We start from the raw sequence: 24,196 nt of genomic DNA on the forward strand, positions 1-24,196 counted from the left end.
AGTTCGATCGGTATAAAATTCAACAACGTTTTCAAACTGTTCAGTCATTCCAGAAGCTGCTGTAGGTCGGCACGTTTTGCATATCGGAAATTATTTCAATAATTTTTCACTTCATAAGATATCAAACTTTATCGCACTTTTATTCAAATGGAGCTCGTTCGGACGCAGCATCCGAGCGGAATCGTCAGAACACACACGCAGCATCCCTCTCATCGGGATAGTTTGACCGCACACTGATAAGCCATTTGTATGCGATGAACAACCACCGTACCACGCGCCGCTCCGTGCTCCGTGGTCGCGGAAAATTGCCGACGATGACCATGATCTGATCATGTTTGAAAACCCCAAATTGCCCCATCTCAAAACAACACCTGCGCACATTCCTCGGAAACCGCGGGCGTATATCCGTGAATTCGAGCAGATCGTGCTTGAAGTACCAGAACCTACCGAAGAAATGCCACCCATGATCTGCGCGTCCATCAGGAAGACATACTTAGCACGGATAAATGACAGTTATTAAGCTCATTTTTCTCCCCCGTACAATGTCATTGAACAGCACCCATTCATCGGCGTAGGCTTGGCCGCCGTCCGACTCGTTCCGGGTGATAATTTGTCTGGATCTGGATCTCGGCAATCAAGGTTGAAATATACGAAATGCTAATTCCATCACGGTTCCCACCGTTTGAAAGTTGAGGTCGCTCCGCTCCGCTGGCCGGTTGGTGGGTGGGAGAATCAAGTGGATAGCAAGAAAGTGTCTCTATTATGGAGCGATTATGATATTTTTCTAAAAGATTGACATGGACATCAACAACAGTCGGTCAACAGTGTGATGTTTGGGTTTGTGATAATTAAGGGGGAACGTATAAAGTGAGCTGGTCTGAATTAACAGGTACTGAATTCTGTTTTTGAAGACGCAACCTCGAATCAAAAAAGTTATGCATAAACGCCCTCACGTAAACACCGACTGGGACTGCTATCGTCAAGATGTCTTCGGTGACCAGAACAGACCACCAGACACCCGAGGAAGACCCCTCGTCAAAAGTCACCTACTCTTCTTCGGCAGTTTCACTGGTTGGTGCGTTGGCGGGTAAGTGTGAACACGACACACTTCACAAAAGGCACTACTTTTTCTTCTCCAATGAATTTGACCAAGCTTGGGGTCGTTTACGCGAAACCTGGCACGATGAACGAAAGCACTGGCATTGGGCGGTGGTGATGTAGTGTCTGGTATTTGCGGGATGATCTGTTTGTTGTTTGTTTTCTCGCGGGCGTGCGCTTGAATGCGATCGCGTGAGCGGACAGAATAAGTTGTGAATATTAAATCACGTACCGGGGATTTTGAACGATTTGAGATACACGTTAAGCGTGTAATTGATATCAATTATCATAATTTTGGATTAGTTTTGAATAATAGAAGACTGTTTGGAAATTGCTATTATTAGATAAGTTGTAGAACATTGAAGAGAATTTTCGAAAATTTATTGTCATGACTAACGACTATACGGTTTATCAAATTAGTGCCGGTTTTACACGGATTTTCGGACTATCAGGAATAAGGAATTGGTAGCGACTGGTTCAAGTGGCATGTTCCCCATGTTGATTGGAGATTTGTGCTTTGCCGTGGTTTGCCTTTCCATGATTTCTCGATGTGAAGGATTGGGGAAGTTTGATGGTTAGGAATAACGACACAGAGAACATAGACAATTCAGAAGTATTCTTCACTCTCAAAGGAATGAAAGACAACTTTGGGTGAGCGGATATATCAACACCTTCGATGGGATATTGAGATAATAGAACGACAACACCCTCGAAGAGATATTGTCATTCAGATAAGGCTTAAACTATAGCTCTTTACCACACTGTGTTATGAACAATAGCACATTCTTGAGTTTCAGCTCTCTATACATAGGTTCATCTATGTATGGAGAAACAAAACTCTGGATTCGCAATTGCATTACAATGTAGATGTATGTTTCGACTGGGCGTTGTGGAATCTAGTGTAAGTTTCGGAATTGCAGTCACAAACTATTTGCGTCGATTGTTTGCTTGGCTGTTCAGCCATCTATCGAAGCTGTCCTTCAATGTCAGCTTCTTTCTCCGAACAGCCTAGATAAGCCGTGTAGTGTCGGTAGCGGTTGTTTCAGCCGGCTAAGAATTACACTACGGACTACCTGTCCCAGTGGTAAAAATCCACCAAACAGGGAACCCCAATTCCATAGTGTCATGCGACCAGTGCAGTAAAATTTCATTTCATTCAATTGAAACTGAATGAACGCAGTCAATCAGTCGTCTACGGTAGCATTCATATTCATTTAACGCATCAGTTGCTGTTGATCTGAAGCTCGGTTCATGGCACTTCACTCACCGTTGCTTTCAAATGAGTCGCAATTCATATTCAACCTCCTACGTTTGATGCTCTCAAATGAATAGATCCGCTTTCAATTTGCCCAGTGAGTACCAGTCAAATGAGATCCGGGTAAAACTAAGAGAAGAAGAGACAACTGGCTTCGTATTTTTGGTTATCTTGCCTTTCTTGTGCCAGATGACAGATGAGTGTATACAGCTTGTTCACGCACTTCACCACTCTTCTTACTTTCTGGATCTTTTAGAAAGTTTTTGCCGTTTTCACCTGCTGAATCAGGACTTTTTCTGCATCCACTGCACTTTCAGCTGTCGCGCGCGAAATGAACGGGTTTGTAGGGAACTTTGGATATCGCGAAAATGAAAACTCGAAAAACTATTTTTCTGCGACCGACACCATCGATTGCGTTTTCCTATCTGTTTATTGTATGTTTTTTGTGTACATTTGTCAATGTGTGTTTTATGCTGCGGCTGTTTGACAGCTATGTTATGGTTTGCAGAATCCATTTCTGCTTAGGGTTTGCACAGTGGGCTGACTGTGCGAATCGTACGGTAAGTATTTTTCATTGCATTTTGTTTCTAAAATTCTATGATTAGTTCACTTTTTCTTAGGGCTAGGTGAGTATTTACAGGTATGTACAATGCATAAAATTTCATTTCATTTCAGGTTCATGTTGTAGTGGATTAAAGGTGAGTATTGAACATTCCGGCCGCCAATGAAATTTTAAGAAATTCAACGGGCATTAGCGGCGGAAGTTCGAGCTTCTTGCGATGACTGACGTTCAACGGGATATGGAGATCTGGATTCGTCTTGCCTGTACAGGCCTCCTTACAGCTTCCAGGATGATTTTTCGAGGTGCGTCGGGTCCGACTACAGGATACTGCCCGGGAGTGGTGTGCTGTAAAGGAGGAACATCTGTACGCGAACTGTTGGTTTAACAAATTAGGATGGGGTACTTAACTCGAGTCAAGTCCCAGCCGGGGGTTCTAGGAACCCACACGGCGAGGCTTGGTTCTTTACAGGTGAACCACGAACCGCTCGATACCCCCGAGCTTGGGCCAGGATCTCGTCTGGCGACTCATTTCCCCGAGTAGGGGCCGGGAGCTCGTCCGGCGGCTCTGTACCCTGAGCAAGGGCCGGGATCTCGTCCGGCGGCTCTGTTCCCTGAGCAAGGGCCGGGATCTCGTCCGGCGGCTCGGTTCCCTGAGCAAGGGCCTTCATTTGGCGTTGTTGACGTAGGGCTGCTAGTTGGTGAGGGACTCGGTGCTACGATGGGTGGCGCCACTTCAACTGGAAGTAAGCAGAGCTTTGGGATGGCGCGTTGAACGATGCCGAAGGTCGACTTCACGGTGGCGACACGAACAAGGCCGTCAGGGCCGGGATGAACGCTGAGCACGCGTCCCAGGGGCCATTTCAACGGCGGTGCTCTCTCATCTTTGAGAGCGACGATGGAACCAACGGCTAGATTGTCCATGGCTTCTGTCCAGCGGTAGCGATTTTGCAGGGTGGTGAGATACTCCTTGTGCCAACGACTCCAGAAGTGCTGAGTTAGCTGTTGTACTCGTTCCCATCGAGACAACCTGGATTCAGGAACTTCACGGCAATCTGGATCAGGTACCGCATTCAACGGACGACCAATCAGGAAATGTCCTGGAGTCAGAGCAAGCTCATCGGATGGATTGTCCGGCAACGGCGTGATTGGGCGAGAGTTTAGCATTGACTCGACCTGAATCAATGCGGTTTGCAGCTCGGATTCGGTTAGGTGGGCATTTCCGAGGATTTTGCGAAGCAGGGTCTTCACGGATTTCACGCAGGCTTCCCAGATTCCACCGAATGTGGGAGAGCGAGGTGGGATGAAGTGGAACTGTATTCCGTTGTCTGCGCATTCGTTTGCTACGGCATCTTGGTGAACTTGAGTTCGGAAAAGCTTCCGCAGTTCTTCCAGTTCTCGCTGTGCTCCAACAAAGTTCGTGGCGTTATCGCAGTAGATATGCGCAGGCTTTCCTCTACGGCCGACAAATCTTCGCAGGCTCGCAATGAATGTGCTAGTGGTCAGATCCGACACAAGGTCCAAGTGCACGGCTTTGGTAGCCATACATACGTATACGGTGATGTAGGCTTTGAAGAATGGCGATCTCTTATTTCGGAGTGACGTTCTCACGTACATTGGCCCAGCCAAGTCAACGCCAACATTCTGAAACGGGTACGCCTGGTTGACCCGAACAGATGTCAGATCCCCCATCAGCTGCTGCAACGGCTTGGGTTTGGCACGTGCGCATACCATGCAGCCGTGAACAATGTTGCGAACCAAGTTCCGTCCGCCGAGGGGCCGCAACGAGGATAGTAGTAAGCTGGGACCGGCATGGAGCGTCTTATGATGTTCTCTCGTGGCGATCATGTCGGTGAGACGATGTTTGGGGAGGACGATCGGGTGTTTTCGTCGACAGGTATCGCAGCATTGTGAAGCCGGCCGCCGACACGAATAATGCCGTCTACGAGTGTCGGGTGCAGATACCGTAGTTTGGATTTACGGTTTACTTTTCCGACGGTTTCAAGTTGGCGTATCTCGTTGGCAAAGTACTGCTGTTGTATGCGACGGACCAGATTGAGCAGAGTGCGATCAATGTCAAGAGCCGTCAACGGGCCGACAAGAATTGGTTGGTGATTCTTCCGGTGAAGGCAGTTAGCGGCGAAACGCCGAAGAAGTGTGCCGATCCGAAGTAGCTGACGAAGATTGGAATAGCGATCGACGATATCTGACGGTTCTACGCTCACGACCGGAAGGGCAATAGTCTGTCGGACCTCCGGTTGGTCTGAGTTTGAGGTCGCTACGACGACGTACTTCGCTGGCCAAGGAGCGAATATTGGTTTTAGCCACTGCGGTCCGTTCCACCACAGTGCACTAGCGAGGAGTTCATCGAGGTCCATTCCTCGAGAAACGAGATCGACGGGATTGTCTTCGGATGGGACGTGATTCCAAACGGCGTGAGACGTCAGCTCTTGGATTTCAGCCACTCGGTTGGCTACGAACGTCTTCCATGTCGATGGAGTTGCGGATATCCAGTTCAAGACGATGGAAGAATCGGTCCACAGATATGTGGTGGCGGTTATGTCGAGGCTGTCCTGAACTTGTTTAAGAAGTCTGGACAGGAGTTGAGCTGCGCATAGCTCGAGGCGTGGAATGGTTTGAGTCCCCATCGGAGCGACCTTGGACTTAGAAATCACCAGGCGAACTGTACAAGGGCCCTCGGCAGGTATTGACCGGAGATAGATGCATGCGCCATATGCAGACTCTGAAGCGTCGCTGAACCCGTGAATCTCCAAGCGGTCGTAACCCGGACGTAACACATGGCGAAAAACTCGAAGGTGGGCAAGTGCTGAAAGCTTCTGGTGAAATTCCTGCCATGCGTGAGCGAATCCGTTAGCCACGGGTGTGTCCCAGTCGAGATGGAGTTTCCAAAGACTCTGCAGCATGATTTTCGCCTTTGCAATGGTCGGTCCAATCAAACCTAAGGGGTCGAAAAGGCTGCTGATCTGAGAGAGGATCGTTCGTTTGTTCAGAACCGTGCATTCCTTCCAATTCGGCGTCTTGAGCGAAAGAAAATCGGTCGACGGTTCCCAGCGGAGGCCAAGTGCAGTCACGGAGGACTCGTGGTCCAAATCGAGTAGTGTTTTCGTCTCTCGGAGCTCCAACGGAATGGTATCAAGAATAGCTTGACAATTCGAAGACCATTGCCGGAGAGGAAGTCCTGCGCCTGCGAGCATTGCAATGAGCTGGTTGCAGGTAACGGCGAGAGATTCAGCATCGTCAGAACCAGACAGCAAATTGTCGACGTAGAAGTCGTGGCGGGCAGCGGGTTCCGCCAGCGGAAAATGTTGCCCTTCATCATCGGCGAGCTTCTGCAGCACCCTAGTTGCCAAAAATGGAGCACTGCTTGTGCCGTATGTGACGGTGCGGAGCTGGTAGCTCTTCAGTGGAGCCTCGGGATCGTCGCGCCAGAGAATTCGCTGCAGCGGTTGGTCGGTGGGATGGACCAAAATCTGCCGGTACATTTTTTCAATGTCCGCAGATATCACGAACTGGTGGATTCGAAAACGGAGGACAATCGTCACGAGAGTGTCCTGGATTGTGGGACCAGGAAGCAGGACATCGTTCAGCGAGATACCGGACTTCGAGCGGCATGATGCGTCGAATACGGTACGAAGCTTTGTAGTGGTGCTGTCGAGTTTCATCACAGCGTGGTGTGGAAGGTAGTATTGCGGTTGCGCGTCGATTTCATCGGGGCCAATCTCCCGCATATGTCCCAATCTCACGTACTCGTGGATGAACTGCTGATACATCGCCTTCTTATCGGGACTCGCACCGAGTGAGCGTTCTAGAGAGAAGAAGCGGCGGGTGGCGTTGTATTTGTTGTCCTTTAACTGCCAAAGCAGCTCGTCACGCTTGGGCAGCTTGACGACGTAGCGGCCTTCGGAGTTGCGGGTGGTGTTCTTCAAGAAATGTTCCTCACAGTATCGTTCCGACGGAGACCATCCCTTTGCATCGTGGACTTCTTCGAGCTGCCAGAATCGGTTGACCAATTCATCGATTGTGCAGGGATTACTGAACTGGCACTTGCGTGGATCGCTGTGATCGTGGTTTTCCAATAAACACTCTCCGGAGACGACCCAACCGAACTCTGTATTCTGCAGAAGCGGTAACTCTTCCCCGAGCGATATCCTGCCGTATCGAAGAATTTGGAAGAAATGGGCGGCACCCAGAATCATGTCGATGTCGCCAGCAACAGCGAATGTTGGATCTGCAAGCTCCACGTGCTTTGGAATCGGCCAGTGGCGGGCTTCTACCGTCGACTGGGGCAGCTTGACGGTAATGGAAGGCAGAACGAGCATGGAGCATTGTACGGAGAAGGGAGTGACTCGAGAGAAGATGGTTATCGTGGCCTGGTATTCAACCAGCGTTGTAGTGTTTCCGATTCCGCTTATCGGGATAGCATGCGGCAATCGGATGCGAGGAAGCTGCAGTCGTTCGCAAAGAGCCCCAGAAACAAAGTTGCGTTGGGAAGCACAGTCCAGCAAGCAACGAGCAGTAACGATGCGACCTCTACCGTTACGGATATTCACTAGCGCAGTCGGAAGGAAAACGGTTCCAGGAATCACTTCACCAGTATGTGATACGAGGGCTGTCTGAGAACTCATGGAAGGCGCATGAATGTGGGATAAGTTTGCGATTGAGGTAGAGGTAGACGGTTGCTGGATGGGAGCTTGCGAAACAGACTGGGGTGACAGTGAGTTTGGAGCATGCAGCGCAGATGCTGCGGTGAGAGTCGGCTGGAGGGCAACACAGCAAGTTGATCCGGTGGCTTGACCAGAAGCGGGATTGTCGTCAGAGGGCTCAGTATGAAGAAGCGTGTGGTGCTTCTTGGTACATGTACGGCATCTTGACCCAGAACAGTTCCGGGCATAATGGGAACTCGATCTCAAACAGTTAATGCAAAGGTTTTTCTGTCTTACCAGGTCGATCCGTTGGCGAAGGTTGAGTTTCCGAAATTCCGGACAGCTGTACAGGTAATGGCTCTCACCGCACTTGTCGCACGGCTTCGGCTTGCTGGCGCTGGAAGAGGGTGCACTGGATACTGCAGTTTGCTGTGTAGCTGCGACTGGAAAAGCTGCTAGCTTGGATGTCGGATTTGGCTTGCTGCGAGGAGGAGCGGTGTTCGAAGTGGCTGAAGAAACTGCTTGCAAAACTCGAGGAAGTTTACCATCGTCACGTATGATGGCATTGAAGTTGACGCACCAGTGCTTGTGTCCTCTGATGTGCCGGCGGTTCCTCCCAGAACTGAAGCGATGTTGTCAGCATCGAGTTTGCTACAGTGGTTCTCCCATTCCCGGAGCGTACAAGGATCGAGGCGTATAGATAGCTGGTAAACCAGGATAGAGCTCCATCGGTCTGCTGGTTCACCCAAGCTTTTCAGAACGGAGATCTGCTGCTCGAAGCGATCGATCAGCGCAAGCAGATCTTCAGCTGATTCCTTGCGCATTGTTGGAGTGTCGAAAAGCGTCCGAATGTGACACTTGATTAACTGCCGGTTGTTCTCAAAACGCAGCCGCAACGTTCGCCAAGCGTCCTTGTAGCCCTGTTCGCTTATTTTGATAGGGTCGAGAATGCGCGCTGCCTCTCCTTGAACGAGGCCCTTCAGATAGTGCATTTTCTCGACCGCACTGATGTCGCTCCGGGAACCTACAGCGGATTCAAACGAATCGCGAAAAACACACCAGTCTTCCAACTTACCGCTAAACTTGGGTAGGTTAAGCTCCGGAAGCCTGATGTTCATTGGTCTCGATGGTGCGGGGTTGGCAGAAGGGGAAGAACGTATTTTCTTCGCCAGTTTGGCCAAGTAGAAGGACCGAAGAGCATAATAGCGACCGTCGAACAACTGCCGTTCCTTTTTCAGGTCGATTGGCTCCTTATCGGTGGAAAACATCTCCAATTTCACCACCGTCCGGTGAAACTCGTCGTAAAATTTCTCCAACTTTTCCGCCCACGCTTCTACTTGGCCCGCAAACTTACTGTCCTTGTCGAACTCCTTCGCATAATATTCCAACAAAGCCATTATTGACCGGAGATAGATGGTATTGACCGGAGATAGATGCATGCGCCATATGCAGACTCTGAAGCGTCGCTGAACCCGTGAATCTCCAAGCGGTCGTAACCCGGACGTAACACATGGCGAAAAACTCGAAGGTGGGCAAGTGCTGAAAGCTTCTGGTGAAATTCCTGCCATGCGTGAGCGAATCCGTTAGCCACGGGTGTGTCCCAGTCGAGATGGAGTTTCCAAAGACTCTGCAGCATGATTTTCGCCTTTGCAATGGTCGGTCCAATCAAACCTAAGGGGTCGAAAAGGCTGCTGATCTGAGAGAGGATCGTTCGTTTGTTCAGAACCGTGCATTCCTTCCAATTCGGCGTCTTGAGCGAAAGAAAATCGGTCGACGGTTCCCAGCGGAGGCCAAGTGCAGTCACGGAGGACTCGTGGTCCAAATCGAGTAGTGTTTTCGTCTCTCGGAGCTCCAACGGAATGGTATCAAGAATAGCTTGACAATTCGAAGACCATTGCCGGAGAGGAAGTCCTGCGCCTGCGAGCATTGCAATGAGCTGGTTGCAGGTAACGGCGAGAGATTCAGCATCGTCAGAACCAGACAGCAAATTGTCGACGTAGAAGTCGTGGCGGGCAGCGGGTTCCGCCAGCGGAAAATGTTGCCCTTCATCATCGGCGAGCTTCTGCAGCACCCTAGTTGCCAAAAATGGAGCACTGCTTGTGCCGTATGTGACGGTGCGGAGCTGGTAGCTCTTCAGTGGAGCCTCGGGATCGTCGCGCCAGAGAATTCGCTGCAGCGGTTGGTCGGTGGGATGGACCAAAATCTGCCGGTACATTTTTTCAATGTCCGCAGATATCACGAACTGGTGGATTCGAAAACGGAGGACAATCGTCACGAGAGTGTCCTGGATTGTGGGACCAGGAAGCAGGACATCGTTCAGCGAGATACCGGACTTCGAGCGGCATGATGCGTCGAATACGGTACGAAGCTTTGTAGTGGTGCTGTCGAGTTTCATCACAGCGTGGTGTGGAAGGTAGTATTGCGGTTGCGCGTCGATTTCATCGGGGCCAATCTCCCGCATATGTCCCAATCTCACGTACTCGTGGATGAACTGCTGATACATCGCCTTCTTATCGGGACTCGCACCGAGTGAGCGTTCTAGAGAGAAGAAGCGGCGGGTGGCGTTGTATTTGTTGTCCTTTAACTGCCAAAGCAGCTCGTCACGCTTGGGCAGCTTGACGACGTAGCGGCCTTCGGAGTTGCGGGTGGTGTTCTTCAAGAAATGTTCCTCACAGTATCGTTCCGACGGAGACCATCCCTTTGCATCGTGGACTTCTTCGAGCTGCCAGAATCGGTTGACCAATTCATCGATTGTGCAGGGATTACTGAACTGGCACTTGCGTGGATCGCTGTGATCGTGGTTTTCCAATAAACACTCTCCGGAGACGACCCAACCGAACTCTGTATTCTGCAGAAGCGGTAACTCTTCCCCGAGCGATATCCTGCCGTATCGAAGAATTTGGAAGAAATGGGCGGCACCCAGAATCATGTCGATGTCGCCAGCAACAGCGAATGTTGGATCTGCAAGCTCCACGTGCTTTGGAATCGGCCAGTGGCGGGCTTCTACCGTCGACTGGGGCAGCTTGACGGTAATGGAAGGCAGAACGAGCATGGAGCATTGTACGGAGAAGGGAGTGACTCGAGAGAAGATGGTTATCGTGGCCTGGTATTCAACCAGCGTTGTAGTGTTTCCGATTCCGCTTATCGGGATAGCATGCGGCAATCGGATGCGAGGAAGCTGCAGTCGTTCGCAAAGAGCCCCAGAAACAAAGTTGCGTTGGGAAGCACAGTCCAGCAAGCAACGAGCAGTAACGATGCGACCTCTACCGTTACGGATATTCACTAGCGCAGTCGGAAGGAAAACGGTTCCAGGAATCACTTCACCAGTATGTGATACGAGGGCTGTCTGAGAACTCATGGAAGGCGCATGAATGTGGGATAAGTTTGCGATTGAGGTAGAGGTAGACGGTTGCTGGATGGGAGCTTGCGAAACAGACTGGGGTGACAGTGAGTTTGGAGCATGCAGCGCAGATGCTGCGGTGAGAGTCGGCTGGAGGGCAACACAGCAAGTTGATCCGGTGGCTTGACCAGAAGCGGGATTGTCGTCAGAGGGCTCAGTATGAAGAAGCGTGTGGTGCTTCTTGGTACATGTACGGCATCTTGACCCAGAACAGTTCCGGGCATAATGGGAACTCGATCTCAAACAGTTAATGCAAAGGTTTTTCTGTCTTACCAGGTCGATCCGTTGGCGAAGGTTGAGTTTCCGAAATTCCGGACAGCTGTACAGGTAATGGCTCTCACCGCACTTGTCGCACGGCTTCGGCTTGCTGGCGCTGGAAGAGGGTGCACTGGATACTGCAGTTTGCTGTGTAGCTGCGACTGGAAAAGCTGCTAGCTTGGATGTCGGATTTGGCTTGCTGCGAGGAGGAGCGGTGTTCGAAGTGGCTGAAGAAACTGCTTGCAAAACTCGAGCGTAGTTCTGGAGGAAGTTTACCATCGTCACGTATGATGGCATTGAAGTTGACGCACCAGTGCTTGTGTCCTCTGATGTGCCGGCGGTTCCTCCCAGAACTGAAGCGATGTTGTCAGCATCGAGTTTGCTACAGTGGTTCTCCCATTCCCGGAGCGTACAAGGATCGAGGCGTATAGATAGCTGGTAAACCAGGATAGAGCTCCATCGGTCTGCTGGTTCACCCAAGCTTTTCAGAACGGAGATCTGCTGCTCGAAGCGATCGATCAGCGCAAGCAGATCTTCAGCTGATTCCTTGCGCATTGTTGGAGTGTCGAAAAGCGTCCGAATGTGACACTTGATTAACTGCCGGTTGTTCTCAAAACGCAGCCGCAACGTTCGCCAAGCGTCCTTGTAGCCCTGTTCGCTTATTTTGATAGGGTCGAGAATGCGCGCTGCCTCTCCTTGAACGAGGCCCTTCAGATAGTGCATTTTCTCGACCGCACTGATGTCGCTCCGGGAACCTACAGCGGATTCAAACGAATCGCGAAAAACACACCAGTCTTCCAACTTACCGCTAAACTTGGGTAGGTTAAGCTCCGGAAGCCTGATGTTCATTGGTCTCGATGGTGCGGGGTTGGCAGAAGGGGAAGAACGTATTTTCTTCGCCAGTTTGGCCAAGTAGAAGGACCGAAGAGCATAATAGCGACCGTCGAACAACTGCCGTTCCTTTTTCAGGTCGATTGGCTCCTTATCGGTGGAAAACATCTCCAATTTCACCACCGTCCGGTGAAACTCGTCGTAAAATTTCTCCAACTTTTCCGCCCACGCTTCTACTTGGCCCGCAAACTTACTGTCCTTGTCGAACTCCTTCGCATAATATTCCAACAAAGCCATTGAATCGACAATATTCTGCTTCGTCAGCTCCAACTCACTGAATTTCCTCTCGTCGGCCATTTTCTTCTTCGGTAGCGCCGTATTCCCGTTCACTCACGCACTTTTCAACCTCCAAGAATCCAAAATGCACCCGAACAGTCAATTTGCAAAATAAAAATTTCACCGCGAAACTTAAAAACTTTTTTGAAAATATTCCTTCAGAAATCTTTATGTTCCAGCACGGCGCGCACCGTTCAGGCAGTAGGTAAACAATGCACACTACCTACGCTATCGTCAGCTGGCTGTGTCTCGCACGCACTACTCGTTGTAACGATGTAAATATTCTGCGATGGTGGATTCTTGGAGGGAACACTATGCGGTTTTGTTTGCACTACCGCGTAAAATGGCTAGTTTGCCGCTTGGGGACGCTACCGAAAATCACCTTTCGCGCACTTTTTCTGGCTTTACCCGTCTACAGCGGGGCCGTTCTTTGCGATTTTTTCGCCTATTCTGGGCAATTTACAATCACCTTTTGCCTCTTCTGGGCACCTTTAGTTCACTTTTTGCCTATTCTGGGCAGTTTTCTGTTCACTCGCGGGCACTTTTCTTCAAGATCCGGCTCGAAGGACCAAATTTATGTTCACGCACTTCACCACTCTTCTTACTTTCTGGATCTTTTAGAAAGTTTTTGCCGTTTTCACCTGCTGAATCAATTAATCAATCCAACATTTTCATAACATACTACATATTTTTAGCAAATTTGGCCAGCATAACAGCCTATCCATCAGAATCAAATTTGCAACAAAAATATAATAGAGATGAACTTACTACCAAATAACGTTTTTCATTGCAACCAGTTTATATAAGCTAGATTACGAGATATTACTAGATTCATTATTTTTCGTCTGAAATCTGCGAATTTAAGAAATTTTGAAAAAAATGTGATAGCCGCAGTATGCTATTATAATTGTACGAAGCTGTCAAATTGGGTCATTACCCTAGCAACAATTTAGGTTCTATGGCACTCTTGAAGCCCTTCATAAAACTTAGAATGCACTTGTAGTGTGCTATAAAACGAGAAATGCTACCTGGGTAAGCTATATATAGTTTTCCATTCCATTCGATAAATTTTAGGTCCAATATACATAATATAACGGTATTTCAAAAAAATTTCGTTGTAATACGTAAAAACGATTTTTTTTTGTTTTTTAAATAAATCCTTTGTAAACATAGACAACCATACATAGGAAAACTGCGGTTGTTTACATCTGGCCTATCAAGACAACACCCAAAATGAAAAAAAAAAACTATATGCATTGGATAGCGTTTATGTCAAATAAAACTAACCCTGCGGGAAAACCGGGAAATCATGTATTCATTTTTTCTGACAGGGCATCATTTGTCATGAAATTCGATATGTCAAATGCTTCTGATAGTGTCAAGACTGTCAAAATATTTCTTTATTTTAAATTTAAATTTTATTTTCACGTTTCCTGAGTTGGAAAAAAACATGGTTGTGATCACAAAAATCAGTTTTATCGATGTATGTAATAAAAAAGATTTTTTTTCTCATTTAATGACCCAATTCATTGCTGAAATCAAATATGTAATTCAGCTATTTTCTTTCCACCTCCACCAATATTTTCCTGTACACAATTCCGATGACATGGTAAACTTTGATGGTTACCGGAGACCGCCATCTTTGTTAACAAAATGGCCTAAATTAAAAAATTCAGATATTTTATAACTACTTTAAATGATACCCATGTTGATAGTTGCTTTCACTGTTTCTTGGTAACTAAAGATTACCATCTTGGATTTCAAAATGGCCTCACTTCCTTTTAAATGGTATCCACGTTGCCCTCATTTCTGATTTTAAAACGAATGATGAATCTGTTATGCTGGCCAAATTTGCTAGAAACATGTAGTATGTGATAAAAATGTTTGATTGATTAATTCCAGATACATTTTGGCGAAATGTGAGTTAATAAAACGGTCATTATTGTGTGTATTATTAACATATCTAAATATGCCAAAGAATTTGGCTGCACTGCCAACCTCGCTAGCTGCATACACTCATCTGTCAACAATTATTCAGCAAGGTACAAGAAAGGCAAGAAAACTAAAAATACAGAAACAACTGCTCCAAGGTGAAGAGAAAGAAAGGTTAGGTACATTTGTCATTTTTCAGTGTATTTGGTTTTTACTTGTAAAATTAAGCATGGCTGCCGGGCCCCTGGACGAGTATCCCGATTCTTTGGCGTACGATGAAAAGAGAGAAAAGGCGGTTTCGCCTCGTATCTTCCGATTCAATTACTTAGGGACGCTTTTTATCCTGAAAGTACCAATAAAAATAATTATTACCAAACCAAAACTTATATCACAGATAACAGACGTTAGTAATTTCTTTTTCATATCCTCCTGATTTATCTGCTTCATCGAAAAAAATGACAACCTCACTCATACAGAGAAAAAATGTTCCTACCCGTATCCGTCTTGAGTTGCCTCGTCTTACCATAGCCTTTACCCTGTATGTATTTATTATCTTGGTCAGAGTTATTTTCATATCAGTGAGTGTTCATTCATATTTATTTGTGAGTGGTTCATTGGAATGGCTCACTTCCATTAGCTGAGACCGTGCTAATGTGGGGTTGGTTTTCAATAGAAACTAAACAGGTAAAAACGTCAAATGACCAGAACCTGTTATTCAATTGACAGTGAACTCTGAGTGACTCAAACGAAGACGGCAGCAGAACTCAACTGATATAGTGGTGGTATGCTTACAGTGAAAGACTCGCAGTTTCACTTGAAACGAATATTTTCGTTTGAAATTTATATTTTACCGCACTGCATGCGACCCGTGCTATGGGTAGAATTGTTGAGGGGGTTTAAAATATTCTCAATTGCGAACGGAGCCTGTGAAGAGTTGGGCGAACTCCCCAGTATGCTGCATTACGCAGCGGAACGTTCACTCTGCGCACCGAAGTTTTTTTTCACCGATGATCCGCTTAATTTTACCGAATTTTTGTAGGCTGGGGGTTTGCTGAGACTCTCGGCTGATGGTGTTCGGTGAAGTTTTGTTGAGTTTCGATTATCAAATTTCGATGTGTACAGATGAACCTGCCCAGAGGCCGTGTGGTATCCGGCCAAGAATTGAGCTACTGGGGTCCTGCTCCCGTGTCGTAGGAGGCGACTGAAAGTAAGAGACCCTATGTCAAGGTGTAGTTCCGTGCCGAGGACTTGATGACTGGAGGGTCTAAAATATGCCAGTCGCACACGGAGCATTTTGGGTTTTGCCCTTACTGTGTCATGCGAATCTCTGACACAGTGGTCCATTATTTTCTTCGCAAATCGTGGGAATCAAATGATCGTGTCCCATTTAAACCCTATATGGCTCGCTATATGCGTTAGCATCCCAACTCGCTTGGTGTCTTCTAGTTGTTGTGCCATTTATGTTGGAAATGAAATGTACAGTTCTCTAATCAACAATGATTAGAATAGCACAAATCAATCTCCAGCATAAACGTATAGCAACTATGAATTTATCTCGACTCATACAGGAAGGTAAAGCTTCCATAGCATTGGTTCAAGAACCGTATTTCCATAAAGGAAACTTCTATTTTGGAAAGTTACTTAACACTGCCTTCATTGCTTAAAACAAGACAGGCATGACTAACCCACGTGAAATGCCTCGTGCTTGCATTCTTGCAAATAAGGCTATTGACGCGTGTCTTATATCGGGGCTCACAACTCGCGATATCTGTGTTGTCACAGTTACACTGACTGTCAGAAACGTAGACAAAAAATGTATATATTGTTCAGCATACCTACCGCATAACGAATCATCTCCTTCTGATGATTTCAAAAGCGTTGTATCATATTGTAGCAGAAATGGGCTTCCGCTCATTATCGGCAGTGATGCGAATGCTCATCACATCATTTGGGGCAACTCAGACATCAATCTGAGAGGCTCCGAACTGATGGAGTACATAAGTAGTACAAATCTCCATATTCTGAATGTGGGAAACCGACCAACTTTTGCGAGATCTGGGAGGGAGGAGGTGTTAGACATAACACTTTGCTCTGATAGAATTTTGCATGAGCTGGGAAATTGGCAGGGTCCAAATGAAACTGAACCGTCTCTATCCGATCATAAATATATATTTTTCGATAATTTTGATGTCACCTTCAATGAGGTGACATATCGTAATCCAAAATCTACAAACTGGGACCTTTTTTTGGAAAACTTGGCGACTAAATTTCATGGATATTTTTCAACAATTAGTCAACTAGACGACTTAGATGACGTCGTGGATACGAACAACTCATTCATATTAGGATCTTACGAAGAAGCTTGTCCACTTCGTACTGTTAAATCGACTAGGGGAACCCCTTGGTGGAGGGCTGAGCTTGAAAGAATGAAGAAAGTTATGAGAAGAGCTTGGAACCGGCGTCAGAGTGATGACTCCAGGGCTTCCAGGTCAGCATGCATATAAAAAATGTCTTAGATTTGCAAAACCTATGCACTAATGTCTCTAGTCTGAACGAGGCTAGCAGGTTAAATACAATTCTCTCCAAATCGATTGATTTTCAGATGAACTCCTTAAAAACCAGGGATGGTGTTTATGTGACGGACGAAAAAGATGTTCTTAATTGTTTCTTCGACACGCACTTTCCAGGTTGTATCGATCCGGAGTTGAACAATGTTCACAGATCTCATTCTGGTGATTCGGACTCGTGTGCGTTAGCACGCACATTGGTTTCCACTGAATCGGTCAAGTGGGCAGTTGACAGCTTTGCTCCATACAAATCATCCGGAAAAGATGGAATACTTCCCATGCTACTACAACAGGGATTTGATATTCTTAAACGTGCCTTGCCTAGACATACTTTCCAGTCTTGCTACCGGGTATATCCCGAAAGCATGGCGAGAAATAACTGTTAGATTTATATCCAAAGGGGGGCGCTCAAGCTATGAAGAAGCCAATAGTTTTAGGACTATCAGCTTAAGTTCTTTTCTTCTGAAAGCTTTGGGACGGATAATCGATCATCACATCAGGAACGTTAGTTTAGTTGAATATCCACTGCACAAAATGCAACATGCATATCAGTGTGGGAAATCCACGATCACGCTGCTTCACGATGTTGCTTACAACATTCAGAAAGGCTTCTCGTTCAAACAATCTAGCTTGGGTGTATTCCTAGATATTGAGGGTGCTTTTGACAATGTGTCCTTCCAGTCTATTCTGGAAGCGACGCGCGATCATGGGATACCTACATGTATTTCAGGTTGGATAAACGCGATGCTTAGTAACCGTATACTTTGCTCGTCACTGCGACATTGAGTTCAGAGTCAAGAAAGCGTGCATGGCCTTCGGGCAGTGCAGACGAACTTTTGGAAAGACCTGGGGTCTCAAACCTAAATACATCTATTGGATTTACACGACAATTGTACGTCCAATACTGTCATACGGATGCCTTGTGTGCTGGCAGAGGGGAGAGGTGGTGACAGTCCAGTCAAAGCTAAACCATCTGCAAAGAATGGCGCTCATGGCGTTGACTGGTGCTTTCACCACGACTCCGACTGCTGCTCTTGAGGCACTTCTAAATATCAAACCATTACACATACACCTCAAACAAGAAGCACTATCATGTGCATACAGACTGCAGGTTACTGGGCTTTGGAACAGTAATCATGTTGATCTTGCTACCAGTCATACACGATTGTGGTCACAAATGGTTACATGGGGTGAAGATATTGTTGCTCCCAGCGATATTACACTCACTTGTAGTTTTCCTTACAGGACATTCCATGTGAAGATTCCCTCTCGAGAGGAGTAGTTGTCTGGCTTTATGGAATGACAACAACAAACGCAATTGTTCTAATCGTAGGGTGCAGAAAAATTTCGCTTCGGATAATCGAATCAAAACAATTTTTTTTTCTTCAGGAAATATATTTGTTATATGTTGAAAAACAGTATCTAAGGTACATGCATCAATGTTTGACTCGTGGAACTTTTTTTTTATCAAACCGTTTTAATAACGAATATCGATCACTTTATATTCTATGAAATGATAATAAGACATGTAAGAAAAATAAGTTATATAGCCAAGTTATTTTATTTTAAAGCATTGTGTTCGACTGATTGGGATACTTATGTTTGGTCTAATAATCATGACGCATAAAACTAAATTCTCTGCGTGAAACTTCAGTTATCCTTATGCTGGTTTCGATAAATTCAGACAGAAATAACAACTGAATTTATGATTACGCACTACTGGTTTGTATATAACAACAACACTTAACGTTCGTTTAAACCCGGCTTAAGCGTGAAGCGAGGACGAAAAAATCGGCCGAAGAGAAGCATGACGCTAGATTCTATTGAGAAGCCTAAATTTTTTTTAAAAATTTGTTTCAAACCCGTCCAAAGCAGATCCAATAATGGACGCCTTCTGAACGGTCTGCTGGGAGTCGCTTAACGTTGGTCCAACGAAAGACCAGCATTGGACGATTTTAAAGCATGGATTTCTAAGAGGATGAGTTTTGCACACGTTACAAGAAAAAAAAAATTTTTTACGCGCGAATCCTTGGTGCGCTCTAGGGCTTTGAAGAGCCACTCAGAAACTAGCTGATTCTTGGTTCTTGGAAAATTTTAGCTATAAATGTGTTCAAACACATTGAGTGATTCAGTTTGTTATACATCGTGGCACAGTAAACTTTTTTCTCTTGTTTGCTTGGTGGAAACATCATCCAGAATCTTCATTTGGCGTTCTACGTATACGAGTCACTTAAAGGATGTTCAGTGCATCTACTTCGTAACGAATTATTAGCGCTGTTCTACAGTGAAGATCCTATTTTATTGGTCCCCGTGTTTGTCTGCCTCCGAATTTGTCAGTTTTTTGGCCTGATTTTGTCAGCCACATTTAAGACAAAGTCTTGTGGTTTGAATCTCCTATGTTACATGTTGGGATTAATGCAAAAGCCTTTTACTTAAGTGTGCTAAGAATTCAAAATGTCGATGTTCTTAAAGTGATTAAAATGTATCTAGATTTTTAACTGATGCGATAATAGACTAATTCCGAAGAGTTGAGTGGGGTTTTATATCACACTTTAGATAGTCCCAATCAATATGAAACATATATGTTCAGATTTTGTCAATTTTCAATACATAATGGGACTGATAAAATCGGTCTTATATTCATCCTAAAAATTTCAGAAAAAACATCAATTTTTTTTTTAATTTGTTCTTCTAGTAATTATAGCTGGCAGCTACAGCAAATTATAGTTTGAAGTCAATCTATCAGGTGCATAAAATTTTATAGGATACTGCACTGAATTGAAAGATGTATTTATTATATGAATTTTTTTTATTTTCCCAAATTATTGTAATTTTTAGGAGAGTTTAAAATTTTGTGCTTCGAGGAATTGTAGCTGATATCAATTTCTATCGGTTTTTGTATTTAAATATTAGGATAAAAAGTTTTTTTTTTAAATGCGATATTTCTGTTTTTCTACGTATTTTTGAGAATATTTTTTGAGAACATAAAATTCTGGTCTTCTAGAAACTGTAGCTGGTATCAATTGTAATTGATTGGTGTACGAAAAAATGTAAGTCATCTCATCGAATTCAAAATTATGTTAGAATAATTAAAATTTTTGTATTTCTACAAAGTTATCATTATTTTATAGAAAAAAATTATTCTTCCAGAAACTGTAGTTGGTAGCAAATAATAAATTATAAATGTGTAATGTAGCCGATAACCTAAACAATTAGTTCTGATTGTCGTACCACGGATAATCGAATCATTTTCTACGGATAATCGAGTTACGGATAATCGAGACTACGGATAATCGAATATGGCCTGTATTACTGGAAATGAATGGGCTGACGAATTGGCCAGGGCAGGTTCAGCGATTGACTTCGTTGATCCTGAGCCCGCGCTGCCAATTTCGACATTTGGGCTTTGTCCGAGCCCCGCAATTATTGGAGAAATCTACAAACGTGTCGCCAAACAGTGTCGTTTCTAGAACAACCGTGCCCAGTGATTTCGAAAAATCTCCTACATTTTTCGAAGATCCACTGCGGCATGCTGACCAGAGCTTTAACCGGCCACTGCAAACTCACATGGTAACTATTCAGCGCGCTGAGTCTTTTTCATGAGATCTTTGTGAATCAGACTACGGAGCCTCATATCATCTGATATGCAACTGTCCAGCGGTAGCGCAATTGCGATTTCGAGTCTTCGGCCGTCCTTATATAGACGAAACCATGTTTGGACGACTGAAACTCAGAGACATACTGAAGTTTCTTATCCAATGTGGTAAAGAGATTTAGTCTTGTTCGCAGGCTAGTTGAGCTACTTGTGAGTTTAACTTACCTGTTGTTTATTTTTGTTTTTGAGCTGTTATTTTTCCCACCCTTCCAATTCTACTTCCCCATACCTCCTTGTCCTTTACTTGCGCTCAGGAAATGATGAAAACACACGGCAAGGCACAAATCCCCGACTTTACACGGGGAACGTGCCATTTAAGGCAATATATTCTGATATTCTTGAGTTTCAGCTCTCTATAAATAGGTTCATCTATGTATGGAGAAACAAAACTCTGGATACGTAATTGCATTACAATGTAGATGTATGTTGCGACTGGGCGTTGTGGAATCTAGGGTAGGTTTCGGCAATGCAGTCATAAACTATCTGCGTCGATTGTTTGTTATCTTCGCCGCGAAGATAACAAACAATCGACGCAAATAGTTTGTGACTGCACTGCCGAAACCTATCCTAGATTCCAATAGCATTACTACAGGGTAGTTACATTGATATGAAGTTCTGTAATCGGATTCACAAAAATCACACGAATATTGCTCAGCACGCTCAATAGTAGCCAGTAGCATGTTCGGATGCAGCCCAAGAGCGAATCCTGTGCTTTACCCAACTTATGGTATAACTGGTTCTGGACCAACGAAGTCAGTCGTACACAGTTAGAATAAAACCAATAAATTTACATTTACGTGAGCGTAACAAATGTGCTATATAACCTGTAAAATAACTTTACGCGTGATTTGAAATTTACACGATTTTCATTTTTTTCTGTTGTGGCAACCTGCAGCATGCTTTGATGTGATAGTGTTGCTAGTTTATTTTTTTTCTGGCAAGTCATAGTTGTCAAAACGAAACAGACGAATTGGGTAGCGTAATTTGATTGTTTCGTGAGCCAAAAATTGAATTGCATGGGACACCGCATGAAAGAAACTTTTGTCGCTCGCAGTGCATCTACAAAAATAACCCGAATCAACAACGGAATAATCGGTCGACTGGAAACAGCTTTCACGTGCTTGTTAATTTGAATCCTGCCCAGGAAACGTGCGCACATGGTTTTTGGTTTGTTCTTTGCATAGCTGCCGTCCAGAAGCGCAAACGGAAAGCAATTCGAATAATGCCACCACAGCGCGGAAATAGTGATCATAATTCCCTCCGGTCCTGTCCTCCGAACGGACAAAAAGCTACATGCCCAGGTTATCGCCGTCGATTACCAACTCACAATCGTGTAGTTCAAACGGTTGCAGATAGTGCTCTGCATTCGTACCGGTGTGTTGTCAAACCTCGCACACCCATGCTCGCTTCTGATAATAAAATAAAACCTGGATAATATAGTTCCAGTAAAAATATGAAGCATATTTTTACTGGAACTATATTATCCAGGTTTTATTTTATTAGCGCACGCAATTCTTCGGTTCATTCAGTCCAGTTTTTTATTATATATTTTCGTTAAAAGAGATACTATCTTAATTTACGTGCCAGATAACGTAAAATCGTAATATTAAACAGAAAAATGCGACGCGATCAGCAATATCATATTTTTAAATGAGTGATTTTAAATCTTCTTCCAAATTCTCGGTAAATTCAACAATACTGACGTATGTTCCGGTAAGGAAACCAATCACACCGAACAGAATAAGCGCAATGTTTTTCCACAGAACCCAGTAACAGCATCCGTATCCTGGTACGTCATAGTAGGTAACCAGTTCGATGATTGCAGGAAACATCAGACCCAACGTACTGAGACACACCGCTCCAATCAGGGTTACGAACGGGCCTATATTGGGAAGCGCGACGGCGATTGCTACGGTAAGTATCTGAAAATAAAAGTGAATTTATTTCTCGGGATTTTTGTTAAAAATAGTTGTTATAATTTGTTATTTTACACGGAATTCATCTAAGACATCGATTCGATCGATCAATAGCTAGCTCTAAATAGCTCAAGTGAATTGATCGATAGTCCTTTGGACCAATTCCCTCTATATAATGTTTTCGATAATAACTTATATTTCAATTCGACTTACCACAAGTCCAATCCGGATTGCATATTCAGCAAAATCTCTAGGTTCATTAAAGTTGTGCTGAGTCCTCTTCCAGATGATTTCCATTGGCACGTAAAACTGCAGTGAGTATGTGAAAAAGATAGCCACAGCAATCATAATCTTAACTGCTTGGGCCAAACTGAAAAGTAGTTGAATATTATCACATCAAGCCTTCTACACCCAAACCCACAAATCTTCCACCGGTAAGTTTAGCGTGATGCTACCCTTCGTTTCATCTCCATACTTGAGATAACCGAGGAATCCAACGCTGGTGTACAGCACTACCACAGTGGCCATTCCAAAGTTTAGTACTCCGGGACAACCGATGAAGTTCTGCGGAGTTTTCATATTGTTCTCCAGTGACATGACGACGCCGATGCATTCCAGAGCGAAAATGACTGTTCCGAAGAACATAGGCATACGGTTCAGCTCAGCAATTGCTGGTCGGTCCGAAACTGATGGCATATCATGTGTAGCGTAGTATAAGGTGATGCCGACACCCGTTCCCATTAGAAGGTTCGCAATTAACGAAAATGGTGTAAGATATTTGAGTTTTCTGTGAAATTGAGAAAGATATTTTTGTAAACTCCAAACTATTGCATTTGTTTAAATCAAACCTGATTAAATTGATGCATATCAGTGGGGCCAACGTGCACAAAATGTAGAACCGAACATTATAGTCGCTATTGGTGTAGTGATCCACGACCTGCTTCACGTTGGTTGCAACAAACACAAGATAAATGCAGCAACAGCCTATAAGATCCACTACCAGGAACAGATCGATGCTAAATCTCGCCCACCACGAGTACTTTTTAACTTTATCGGGTCCTGCTAGAAAAGCCGTTTCAGCTACGTCGGAGTAACACAACGAGGGTATCTGCTCTCTTTGACACAGCAGATGGGCACACTTCACTAGAATATGAATACAGTACGTACAGATGAGACCAATAGTAATGGTTGCTCCGAGGCCGAACCATAAACCAGCGTTCTTGAATGCCAATGGCATTGCCAGAATTCCTGATCCGAGAGAACCTTTGATCAAATGTATTAAAGTATCGATATTCGTGGTGGGGTGCGTGAGATTCCGTTTCTCGAACGGGTTATAGGATACAGTCGCTTCGGTGGCACCCTCAGACATCCTGACCAGTAGCAGTAGCCGATGTGAAAGCTGGTTCACTTAGTATATAAAGGCGGGCGACTTGCTGATACAATGCAGAGGTGTAGTCGAAGCAAAACGCGAATAATTTACTAAACATTGAACCTTCGCTGGTTTACAACAATAATGACACTGATATATTTCATGATTGCTGCGATTAGTTTTTTGCAAGTATTATCGAATGTGTAAATGAGCGACCAAAAATTAACGTCACAAGGGTAGAACATGCTTCGTATAACCCGTTTCAAATATATTAGAATATAAAAATCGGAAATAAACTTCAAGCGTAAAAATCTGACAGAGACCCTTCAGCCTCAGAATTGCTAAAAAAACGTTCA

At 45.0% G+C, this 24,196-nt stretch overlaps 3 protein-coding genes across 3 annotated transcripts; all 3 read right to left on the minus strand.

The window, feature by feature from the left end:
• Window positions 1-4,756: 4,756 nt before the first annotated feature.
• Window positions 4,757-8,973, minus strand: LOC131679701 (uncharacterized). The gene is made up of 3 exons (XM_058960436.1): window positions 8,122-8,973; window positions 7,942-8,057; window positions 4,757-7,868 (listed from the first exon to the last, which is right to left on the minus strand). Exons 1-3 carry the CDS (start codon window positions 8,971-8,973, stop codon window positions 4,757-4,759), a joined length of 4,080 nt encoding a protein of 1,359 aa, XP_058816419.1.
• LOC131679702 (uncharacterized) lies at window positions 8,973-12,422 on the minus strand. Its single transcript, XM_058960437.1, has one exon. The coding sequence runs from the start codon at window positions 12,420-12,422 to the stop codon at window positions 8,973-8,975; it is 3,450 nt and encodes a 1,149-aa protein (XP_058816420.1).
• Window positions 12,423-22,201: 9,779 nt separating this feature from the next.
• LOC131679703 (proton-coupled amino acid transporter-like protein pathetic) lies at window positions 22,202-23,840 on the minus strand. Its single transcript, XM_058960439.1, has 4 exons — window positions 23,320-23,840; window positions 22,893-23,258; window positions 22,685-22,841; window positions 22,202-22,477 (listed from the first exon to the last, which is right to left on the minus strand). Exons 1-4 carry the CDS (start codon window positions 23,838-23,840, stop codon window positions 22,202-22,204), a joined length of 1,320 nt encoding a protein of 439 aa, XP_058816422.1.
• Window positions 23,841-24,196: the final 356 nt, after the last annotated feature.

Source organism: Topomyia yanbarensis, chromosome 2, assembly GCF_030247195.1.
Source record: "Topomyia yanbarensis strain Yona2022 chromosome 2, ASM3024719v1, whole genome shotgun sequence".
NCBI lineage: Eukaryota > Metazoa > Arthropoda > Insecta > Diptera > Culicidae > Topomyia > Topomyia yanbarensis.